At 42.7% G+C, this 12,443-nt stretch overlaps 1 protein-coding gene across 5 annotated transcripts in view; it reads right to left on the bottom strand.

The window, feature by feature from the left end:
* DTNB (dystrobrevin beta) overlaps positions 1-12,443 on the bottom strand; it is a 239,843-nt gene that overhangs the window by 179,621 nt on the left and 47,779 nt on the right. For all 5 annotated transcript variants that reach the window (XM_077489116.1, XM_077489117.1, XM_077489113.1 and 2 more), the window contains exons 2-4: positions 11,907-11,974; positions 4,743-4,823; positions 960-1,173 (exon numbers count right to left, since the gene is read on the bottom strand). In XM_077489116.1, the coding sequence (XP_077345242.1) occupies positions 960-1,173; positions 4,743-4,823; positions 11,907-11,973 (362 nt within the window). In that variant the 5' untranslated portion in view covers position 11,974. The remainder of the gene's footprint in view (positions 1-959; positions 1,174-4,742; positions 4,824-11,906; positions 11,975-12,443) is intronic.

Genomic DNA, 12,443 nt, shown 5'->3' on the forward strand with positions numbered 1-12,443 from the left:
AGGCTCTTTACCATGATCGTTGATGCGCTGTGTCCCAGGGACACAGTACACCACTGGTCGCCATGCTACCCCCGTCGGCGCACATGCGTGGCAAGAATAGGACGTCGTCATATGACATCCTCCTAGAACGAGAGAGCTCCCGCCCACCATATAGTGAAATGATGGTAAAACGGGTGAATAGGCAGGATTTTTAATGCAGACGAGACATGCTTTGTCTCTTCTGCAGTAAAACTACTTACCTGCCTGTCTACCCTTGTACAGTGAGCCGTGCACGCTCAGCTCACTGTACAAATTTGGCAATGCTGAATCTGACTGAACTCCTGTGCATGTGCTGGAGTGACGTCATACCAGCCTGGCCAATGACAGTGGGACCTGGAAGCTGGTTGCACGAAGATGTCAGCGACCGGGCGGGGAGCTCGAGGGCACCACGTCGCTGGAGCTAAGGTGACAATTGCTCTGCTTTAACTGTTAAAACATTTCTCATAAATCGTTAATTTTACCTCAGTGTTATTTTATTACCACCTCAAGGGGCTTTTGTTCCCGTTTCTCAACAGACACCAAAAGTGTGAATAAAAGCTCAACTGAAATCACCCAGAGATGCAGTTAGGTAGTCGTTGTACGTATATACTCTATTTTCATTATCTTACCTTCGCTTTCCTGTTACAGCAGTTGTGCAGTGAAATAAATATATCTAAGCAGCCCAATAGGCACCAAAGTTAAACAGCCGGCAGTGATCGCACAAAAAAAAAAAAAAAAGACAGGCTGGTTGTACTGAAGTCAAATCGATGGATCGACTTCAGTACAACCAGCCTGCCCATAGATGGATCAAAATATGACTGGTTCCTCCTGAACCGGACAAATTTCCAACCATTTATGGCTAGCCTTACCTGACATACACAGAGATGATAAAGCAGATGAGATTGAGGGTGGGTGGTACAAATAATACCCGGCACTCTTACCTGTCATAGGCAGCGATCATGAAATTGAGCAGAAGGCTGATGGACTGGTCCACGCTGATCTGATGAGTAGATGGAAGGCGTTTGTTTAGCTGGTAGTAGATGGATGATATGATGGTCTCAAGTCGGGATACGTTGATCTCAGTGTTGTGATCCAGCGTGTTAAGGCCATTGTCTCGGAAGGCTTCTATCATGTTCCAGATATCAACCAGATGAACTGAAAATAAAAAAGAGGTCCTAGTACCACCTTAGAAGCTGCATTAGTGGGAATACCAACATTTCTCCAACTGGAAAATGAATCTAAATTTCCAGGATTAAGATTTTTCTAATATATAAAATGTATTATGAGAGTTATGTGAGTTGAAAGGATTTAGCACTTTAAGTGATGCTACGCTGTATACCATTTTGTCAACCCTTGTGCCCCCGTCCATCACCTTAAGGTACATATGTACGGTTAGGTGTACTACTACTACTACTACTTTTCCAGCTTGACCCAATGTAACTATGTATATACCATACCTGGGGGATTCCCTTGGAAGCTGGGGATCACTGTAGTAGGCACCGCTCAGCCAGTGGTGCCCACTAGCTTCTGGGCCCTATGCTGAGCTGTTGCCCTGCCTATTAATAAAACACAGAAGGAGCGCTCACTCGGCATGGGCACCATTTACAGAACACGTTACAATTTCTCAATGATAGCAAAGTGTTCTCTGATTGGAGGAGGTGGAGCGGCAGAGTGGTGATGTCATGATCTCCACTATGTCCAATCAGAGAACACTTTTCAAAGAACATTTTCCATTTTTTCAATGAATGCAAAGTGTTCTCCGATTGGACATAAGTGGTGATGTCATGATCTCCACTCTGCTGCTCCACCTCCTCAAATCAGAGAACACTTTGCATTCATTGAGAAAATGGAAAATGTTCTTTGAATAGTGCCTAAGCCAAGTGGGTGACCTGTGTTCATTAAACAGATGTGCAGCCGCTTGTTACAGGACCCAGAAGCTAACGTGGTGGTGTCTACTACAATAATTTCCAGAAGAATCCCACAGATACGGCACCAGTGCTGTGTCTTGGCCTAGGCCAACAAGGCCCAGGCCTAGGACGGCACTATACGGGGGGGGGGGGGGGGGCGGCGTCAAAAAAGCTGCCCCCCTCTGCATGAAGAAAAAACCCCAACCATCCTCCCGAGTCTTGTCTCCTGTAAATATACAGCCTCCCGCTGCCTCCTTGTTGTAGTGTGGCACTTACCAATAGTGAGGGTGTACTGTGGCGGAGGGGAGTGACTGGCGCCCCCATAAAACGTCCGGTGACGGCCAGACCGGGTGCACATAAATTTAACAGGTGGAGCCTAATGCTCCGCCTACCCTCCTCTGCGTGGCATCCTTCCTTTGAATCTGCTCCGGGCCTGGGGCGGGGTCTCTCTGTGACGAGGAGGAGAGAGAGAGAGAGGACGAAGACAGGAACCCCCAGGCGTTGGCCAGGACAGCAGCAGCCAGGCACAAATTGATGAGAGGGATATTTATTTTTATATATATACACATACATATACACACACATATCTCTCTATCTATCTATCTATCTATCTATCTATCTATCTATCTATCTATCTATCTATCTATATATATGGATTGGAACAGGACAAAATTTCAAAACATGTATACCCAGCAGCTTTCATTTTCCGAATCACAAGTATTGCTAGTAGTAGTTAGTCATGTTCCAACTGCAGAAGACCAGTTGATTGTAACGCATTACTACTAGATGGATACACCAAAAATGTATACCTCACGAATCTGTTCTGGGCTGCAATCAAACATATTGTGGCTGGAGTCTGAATAGCTCAAAAGGAGACAGTATACCCATGCTTTAGGACAGGGGTCTTCAAACTACCACCCTCCAGTTGTTCAGAAACTACAATTCCCATCATGCCTAGTCATGTCTGTGAATGTCATTGTGTTTACAATGCCTCATGGGATGTGTAGTTCCACAACAGGAGTCCTAGAACTGACAAATTAGGGAAAAGTGTTGCCCTACCTGGTAACTGTTCAGTTTCAGGTTTATTGAACCAAAATGTATAAATTGTATTTACACTGCAAATTATGCCACCAACAAAAATGCACTGAATGTGCTGGGACCATTGAGGAACCTGCAGGATTGCACTGGCAGGCTTGGCGGCTTTGCAGAACAAATTGCTATCAATGGCAGGGCGTTGGAAATCATATGCATCCCTGGGACACGGTCTGTGTTTGCTATGTGGAATACCCAGTAATTACCCTAGGGACTAAGCTGCATATTTCTGTTTTTACATATTATTAACAAGCAAATAAGAACTCCAGTTGGCAAATAGTAAATCTCTAATGGCTTTTTAGGGGGTTAGCAGAGAGGAATACAGACTGTTACAGCTGATGCTCTCCTCCAATCCAGTTCTGGAATGTGGGTGGGCTGTCAACTTCCTCAAGTACAGCTCAGGACTGCTGGTCCTGCTTTGTATACAATGACATTGATGAGGGGGACAGCCACAAAGCCCGTGAAGAGGAGCAACTTTAAGATAACAGACACTAAGCCCTGGTTCACATTGGAGCAATTTGGCACGCGATTTGACATGTCAAATCGCATGCCAAATTGGCGGAAACTGCAGACAACGGCACCATCCGAATCGGTGCAACTCCGCATTTGGGGCCCCGCAAAGATTCACAAAAGTAGTTTCTGTACTACTTTTGCGGTGCGATTTCCATTGACATCTGTGCAGAAACCCGCACAGATGTCTCTGAAATCGCCCCCCCCCCCCCCCCCCCCCACAAGTCGGGACTGACATGCGGGAATAAAATGAAGCGAGTTCAGCTGAACACACCCCATTTCATTCCCGCTGTCAGTGTGAACCTAGGCTGAATCTGGGTTTCAGTCTTCTGAGTCTAACAGCTGTTTACATTAGAAGGCTGGCAGAAGTTTACATTTTAGTGCTCCTATTGTTAAATGAAGTCCCGGTACACACTGATGTGGTGTAGGATTCGCATTGATTCCTGTGCATTTCCTGCCCCGCATCACAATCGCACTCCGTTCATGCAAACCGATGTGGGCGTGTTAAAATAATGACACTACAAAAGCAGTTTACAAAACACAGTGCGATTATTTTAGGTTGATTAAAGTTATCTAAGTTATTAAAAACATCATGTCAGAAAATATTTTCCTTAATGCATTAAAGTAAAACATGTCCTAATAGTTGTATTGCCCCCTTAACTCCCTATATACATACCTGAGTTCTATCTTGATCCATCAATGTGTCCGTCTGCAGTTGCACTTTCCTGTGTTCCTCTCCTCACAGGACACAGAGCAGCCATTGGCTCCTGCTGCTGTCAATCAAATCCCGTGAGGAGGCAACAGGGCTGGGGGAATGGGGGGGGGGGGGGGGGGCCGAGCCACCCTGTGTGTGTCTGTAGCGGCTTGCTACGGGGGCACATACCTAAGAGGAGGCGCAGAGTTTGCCGGCAGGGGACCCCAGAAGAGGAGGTTCACCATTACACAGAGCAGGAAAGTTTTAACATGTTTATTTTATTTTTTTAATTATCCTTTACAATCAGTTTAATTTTCACGTGACACCTTGCAACTCCATATATATATATATATATATATATATATATATATATATACAGGTTTTAGGTCTTGGTTTACATTTCATGGCTTTAGCAGGAATATAGAAGTAAAAATGTTCTTTGTTTTAACTCTCTGAACTTTTTTTTTACCCTTTTTAGTTAATTATAAATGATACCCAGAAGCAGAAAGTCAGACACTTACGATTGCACCTCTTCTGTACAAAACGGAGTTTGCACGCCGTGCGGTATGTTGACAGGCGAATCACATCAAAATTCTGCGCCCCTAATATAAACAGACAGCTATTAATAAAAAATGGCAACAGTCAATTTCCCCCCCATCATTACCAACTGCCACTTAACCGGTTCCCCACCGGCTCACGCAGATATACTGCGGCAGAATGGCTCTCCTGGGCGAAATCCTGTAAATACACACGGCTTTGCCCAGGAGAGCCACCAGAGGGCACGCACGCGCTGCACAGCAGGGGACTTGATAAGCATGACCGGCGGGTGTGATCACGTGCACGAGAGCCAGAATGGGAATTTGTGTGTGTAAACACACAAATCCCTGTGCTGTCAGAATAGAAAAGACAGATCGTGTGTTCCTACAAAGTAGTGACAGCGATCTGTCATCTCTCCTAGTTAGTACCCTCCCACTACAGTTAGAACACAGTGAGGGAACACACAGTTAACCCCTTGATCGGCCCCTAGCGTTAACCTCTTCCCTGCCAGTGACATTTATACAGTGATCAGCGCATATTTATAACACTGATCGCTCTATAAAAGTCAATGGTCCCAAAAATGTGTCAAAGGTCTCCGATCTGTCCGTCGCAATACCGCTAAAAAGCGCAGATCACCGCCATCACAAGTAAAAAAAAAATAATAAAAAAAATTTTTTAAAAACCGCCAAAAAATACTTTTTTTATTTGCACTAACATACAATTTTTCAGGACAAGCTTTTGGGGTATGTCCCCTTCTTCAAGGTCCAAGCAGTACTGCTTGGACCTTGAAGAAGGGGACATACCCCGAAAGCTTGTCCTGAAAAATTGTATGTTAGTGCAAATAAAAAAAGTATCACGGACAGTACTCAATTATTATCATATGAGAGATTGAATTTAAGGCCTGGTTCACACCTATGTATTTTTTAGTGCATTTTCAGTTTTGCATAAACACACTGCAGTCCATATAACATGGTTTCCTATGGGTTATGTTCACATCTGTTCATTTTATTGAAAGGGCCAGGGCCTTTTTTCTGGTTTTTGGTTCCACAGACTTCAATGTAGGGCCGAAACAACGAATCGATTCATTGACAACTAATCGATTATGAAATGAATTACTATTTTCTAGGGCTGTGGAAAATTAAAGATTAATTCCTCGATTAATTTATTATTTTTTTTGATCGATCAAAATTGTTTTGATCGGTACTCACCTCTCCGCCGACTCCCGGGTCTTCAGGGAGTTCCGTCGGAGATCTGGTGATGTCACTGACATCAACGTCACTGGACTCCTCCCCCCTTCCCCAAGTGTCTCTGTCTGCTAATGAAGGGAAGGGGGGAGGAGTCCGGTGAATTAGAAGTTCTGATTGTACGTAACGCGCACGGGGGAGGAGCTACGCATGATGTCCCCCGCTGCTGCCCTACAGAACTAACATGATTGTCGGCTTTACATGCTGTGTTTTTATCATCTTTATGTGAGTAATTTGTGTTTGAACACAAAAATTAAATCTTATACTTAAGCGGTGAGCACTTAGATCTTTTCTTTCTACCCATGACCTGGCGTCCTTGCTGAGATCTAAGGAGACGTGCGAGAAGTTTATGGTCGGTGTTAACCCTTTTTATACCCGATTGCATGACCACCTCTTTGCACAGGAGTCCATGCCATAAGGTGAGAGTGATTAGTTAGACCGGAGGTGGAGGGATTGTAACGCTACTGTGTTAAAAAAAAAAAAGACTTACGTCAGTGCTAGTTTGAATTTTAAACGTATTTGTGTGAACTGTGGAGTTAAGTCATGGATTGTGGAAACAAACTAGTGTCGGGTGATTGTATATAGTGTATACCACATTTACCACTGACTAATGCAGAGCTGCAATGCAAGGAGATTAGCTAAAAGTAGTTGGATCTGTATATGCGTTATAATTAATCGAAATTAGTCAATTGATTAAAAAAAAAAAAAATCGATTAATCTAACACGAAATTTTTAATCAGTAATGGGGTTAAAAAGTACAAAAAGAGCCAATAATTGCTACTGGAAATATTACTTTCACGGTTTCACAGTAAAAACATGAACCCCTTACAGTAGTGATTATCTGCTTTTTTTTTGTACTATAAAGGGCTAGTTTTAGCTTTTTTAACCCCATTATGTTACTAAACGTCTAACGCCCTGTTACTAAATGTCTAACGCCCTGTACACACGTTCTGACTGAAAATATGCGATCGGATCGTGTTGTCGGAAAATCCGATCGTGTGTGGGCTCCATCTGACTTTTTCTGTCGGAATTTCCAACACACAAAGTTTGAGAGCTGGATCTAAAATTTTCCAACAACAAAATCAGATCGTTTAAATTCCGATTGTGTGTAGACAATTCCAACGGACAAAGTGCCACGCATGCCCAGAATAAATCACGAAACGAAAGCTATTGGCTACTGGCCTCTTTATAGTCCCGTCGTACGTGGTGTATGTCGCCTCGTTCTGAATGTTTGGATTTTCCGACAACTTTGTGCGACCGTGTGTGTGCAAGACAAGTTTGGGCCAAAATCCGTTGGAAAAAAATCTGATGGATTTTGTCATTGGAAAGTCCGGCCATGTGTACAGGGCATAAGGCCTGGTTCACACCTATGTGTTTTTTGGTGCTTTTTGCAGAAACACACTACAGTTAATTTACATGGTTTCCTATGGGATGCGTTCACATCTATGCATTTTTTCAGCCGCTGCGTATTTGGAAAGGGTCAGGGACTTTTTTTTTTTTTTTAAAGGCAAAACAGTGCTTTTTTGGTTCAATATACTTCAATGGAGAAGCTGCAGAAAAGCATGTAATGCGTTTTTTTGCAACAATTCGAGTTTTTGAATCTGCCCAACAACAAACTGGCCAAAAAAAATAAATGGCAAAAATGCAAGTCGTAGCAAAATCACGTGTGCAAAAATCAAAATGTACAGCAATAAAGCCCTGCAGGAACAGATCAAAAGCAAACTGCATAGGAGTGTACCGAGCCTTATGTTGGCCACACGGATCAATTTTCAGACGAGTATATTCATATGAAAAATCTTTGTACATTCCCTGAATGAAAGAATGTTTAGAAAATCAGACGAATGTTCTTAAAATTACATTTTATTTTGAAGGGAGACTCTGTTTTTGTATGGCCAGCATATATTACAGTTCTGTTTGAAAGTCTTAAACTTTTTCTTTTAAATAAAAAAAATTTGATCTGTGAGTCTGATCATATTTACCAGATTCACCCTTTAATAGTATATACAGTATATTTCTTCTAATAGTATATACAGTATATCTCTTCTAGAGGTCGACCGATATATCGTCGTTTTTTAATTAATCGGCATCGGCCGATTGTGCTGTTAAAAAAGGCCGCGGGACTTGCTTCAGTAATAGAAGTCAGTGCAAGTTGCCTGGAGACTTGAGTGGAGTGACTTGTCTCCTCTCTGGGCAGTCTGCCAAGAAAAGATCAAAAAGATACAATGTTTACACTTGAATGAATGAACTCAACTCTGTGTGTAGAAGTTCTCAGTTTAACCATTTAAAGACTAAATCTTTTTTGACACTTGATGCTTATAAATAAAAATCCTGTATTTTCTGCTAGAAATTCACTTAGAACCCCCAAAACTTATATATATATATATATATTTTTTTAGCAGAGATCCTAGGGAATAAAATAGCGGTTGTTGCAATATTTTATGTCACACGGTATTTGCGCAGCGGTCTTTCAAACTCAATTTTTTTTGGAAAAAATACACAGATTTAAAAAAAAAAAGTAAAGTTAGCCCATTTTTTTTCATCCAAAAGTTTTGATTACCTGTTTTTGTGTAATATATAAAAAAAAATAAAAAATTATATATAATTTCATTCTAAATTATACATACAAGTGAACTGTTTGGATGTTTGTTTTGTTTAATAAATGTAAGAAATTTTCTGTATCACTTAAGGCTGCTTTCACACTGGAGTGAGCAGGCGTTGACGGTAAAACGCTGCCAGTTTTAGCGGCGCTTTACCGTCATTTTAGCGGGACACTTATAATCCAGCTAGTGGCCCAGGAAGGGGTTAAATGTGCCCGTGAAGCGCCGCTGCCAAATCGCATTGCAGGTGCTTCGGCAGCGGTGCCCATTCATTTCAATGGGCAGGAGTGGTGGAGGAGCGGTATACACCACTCGAAAGATGCTGCTTGCAGGACTTTTTTTTAAACGTCCTGCCAGCGCATCTCCTCAGTGTGAAAGCACTCGGGGCTTCCACACAGACTGCAGGGGAGCCGTTTTGCAGGCACCTTACAGGCGCTATTTTAAAGCGCCTGAAAAACGCCCCAGTGGGAAAGGTGTCTAACTGTTAGATTTTATGAGATGAAGGGGAAAAAATAAATAAATAATCGGCCTAACATATCGGCCCAAAAAAAAATAAAAAATAAATCGGCATTATATATCGGCCATCGGCCGTGGCGATTTCTAAATATTGGTATCGGCATCGACCAGAGAAAAACCCATATCGGTCGACCTCTAATCTCTTCTAATGGTATATACCTGTATATCTCTTCTGTCTGTTATTCTCAGAGTGGATTAGAGATTTTTCTCCCTAACTATATAGTTATGGTTATTTATATTTACCACTGCATAGAGATATTTAAAGCGGAGGTCCACCCTAAAGTGGAACCATCTAAATGAACCATCGGAACCCTCCCCCCCTCCGGCGCCACAATTGGCACCTTTCAGGGGGGAGGGGGGTGCAGGTACCTGTACAGTACAGGTATCTGCACCCACTTCCGGGATAGCTCTCTGCGGAAAGGGGCGTACATTACGCCCCTTTCCGAAAGTCCCCCGCTGCCTGCTGGGAAACACACAGATCCCAGAGGCAGCGGGTCCACTCTTATTGCGCAGCGCGACTCGCGCATGCGCAGTAGGGAACCGGGAAATGAAGCCGAAAGGCTCCACTTCCTGATTCCCATACCCAAGATGGCGGCGGCAGCACCCGAGAGACGATCGAGAGATCGGCTTCGGGTGCCGACATCGCGGGCGCGCTGGACAGGTAAGTGTCACTATTTTAAAAGTCAGCAGCTGCAGTATTTGTAGCTGCTGGCTTTTAAAAAAACAAAAAAAAAACAACGCGGACTCCCGCTTTAAGAATACATTGCCTTTTTTTTTTTAAATGTACATATTAACTAAATTATACACCAAACTTTTTTTTAAGGTTATTACCCCATTAACAGAAAAACAATAATCGGCCAACTAATCGATTATGAAAATAATAGTTAGTTGCAGCCCTACTTCAATGCATCATTAAAAAATGCAAAATGCACCTGGAATATGCAAACTGCATAGGTATGAATCAGGTCTAACTGTTTTGGGAAACAGTTAAATGGGTGGGTTTAGTTCCGCTTTAATGGGTAATACGGGTTTGACATACAGTGCCTTGAAAAAGTATTCACACCCCTTGCAATTTTCCACTTTTTGTCATGTTACAAACAAATGTATTTTATTGGGATTTTATGTGATAGACCATCACAAAGTGGCACATAATTGTGAAGTGGAAGGAAAATGATAAATGGTTTTCAAAATGTTTTACAAATAAATGTGTGAAAAGTGTGGGGTACATTTGTATCCAGCCCCCTTTACTCCGATACCCCTAACTAAAATCTAGTAGAAACAATCGCCTTCAGAAGTCGCATAATTAGTAAATAGAATTCACCGGTGTGTAATTTAATCTCAGTATAAATACAGCTGTTCTGTGACACCCTCAGAGGATTATTAGAGAACCTTAGTAAACAAACAGCATCATGAAGGCCAAGGAACACACCAAACAGAGCAGAGATAAAGGTGTGGAGAAGTTTAAAGAAGGGTTAGGTTATAAAAAAAATACCCCAAGCTTTGAACATCAAAAGCCAAGAGGCCCATGGTAACTCTGGAGGAGCTGCAGAGATCCACAGCTCAGGTGGGAGAATCTGTCCACAGGACATCTATTAGCCGTGCTCTCCACAAATCTGCCCTTTATGGAAGAGTGCGCCACTGATGAAAGAAAACCATAAAAAGTCAAATTTGCAGTTTGCGAGAAGCCATGTGGAGGACACAGAAAACATGTGGAAGAAGTTGTTCTGGTCAAATGAGACCAAAATTTAACTTTTTGGCCTAAAAGCAAAACGCTATGTGTGGCGGAAAACTAACACTGCACATCACCCTGAACACACCATCCCCACCGTGAAACATGGTGGTGGCAGCATCATGTTGTGGGGATACTTTTCTTCAGGAGAGACAGGGAAGCTGGTCAGAGTTGATGGGAAGATGGATGGAGCCAAATACAGAGCAATCTTAGAAGAAAACCTGTTAGATTCTCCAAAAGACTTGAGACTGGGGCGGACATTCACTTTCCAGCAGGACAACGACCCTAAACATATAGCCAGAGCTACAATGGAATGGTTCAGATCAAAGCATATTCATGTGTTAGGCCCCATTCACACTTGAGCGTGCGATTTTGCCACGATTTTGTACAGGTCAAAAGGTCACAATGTAAAAAGCAGAAAAACGCCCAAATCTGCCTAAAAAAAAGAGTTCCGAACTTGTTTGAGCTTCAGGCGTTTTGGAGCTTCTGGCTTCAGGCATTTTGGAGTGTAGATGTGGGGAAGAGGAATAATAGATTTTTTCCCCTCCAGCGTTTTGTAGCTTGAGGCTTCAAGCTACAAAACGCTCAGGTGTGAATGGGGCCTTAGAATGTCCCAGTCAAAGTCCAATTGAGAAGCTGCGGCAAGTCTTGAAATTTGCTATTCACGGACGCTCGCCATCCAATCTGACAGAACTTGAGCTATTTTGAAAAGAAGAATGGGCAAAAATGTCACTCTCTAGATGTGCAAAGCTGGTAGAGACATCCCCAAAAAGACTTGCAGCTGTAATTGCAGTGAAAGTATTGACTCAGGGGGGCTGAAAACAAATGTACACCACACTTTTCACATATTTGTAAACCTATTTATCATTTTTCTTCCACTTCACAATTATGTGTCACTTTGTGTTGGTCTATCACATAAAATCCCAATAAAATACATTTACGTTTTTGGTTGTAACATGAAAAAAAATGTGAAAAATTTCAAGGGGTATGAATACTTTTTAAAGGCCATGTAAAGACCAAGTGCTGTACATACATGGTGGGCAGACAGAGCGGGGTACTCACTCATCTCCATGAAGAGCTGCCTCTTCTCTGCCATGGTCCTCCTCCTCTTTCCGCTCTCTTCAATCATCCTGCAGAGAGATAAGAAGTAGTGATTGGATGCGTCATGATCTCAGCTGGGGAAGATCAGGGAATGACAAGGAGGGATAGCTGCTCATCTCCTAAGGTTCCCCTAATTACAAATTAAAAATGCTGCTGTTTGTATTGTTCATCTACCACTTGTATGGATAAGGGACCGGTTTCCTGGGGCACTCTTGTATTTACAAATGATGATCAGAACAAGACAGTGATATGGCTGGGGAAATAATGCCTTGTAATCCTGCCATGACGGTCCCTCTTCAGGCTCCTCCTGTGATTAGGTGACAACACCGTCTCCATCTTCTAATGGAATTGCTGTGTTGTCACCACATCACACAGGCTTCTGATGGAGACTACAAGTGGCCGTTTCATCACACATCACGCAGGCAACTCACTCTGAGAAATGTCAGGCAGACATTGCTGCAGTAAATTTAGTATCTGCAAAAAGGCTGCAGGAAAACA

This window comes from Lithobates pipiens, unplaced genomic scaffold (assembly GCF_037356315.1).
Source record: "Lithobates pipiens isolate NorthernLeopardFrog02 unplaced genomic scaffold, aLitPip1_a1.2 Scaffold_18, whole genome shotgun sequence".
NCBI lineage: Eukaryota > Metazoa > Chordata > Amphibia > Anura > Ranidae > Lithobates > Lithobates pipiens.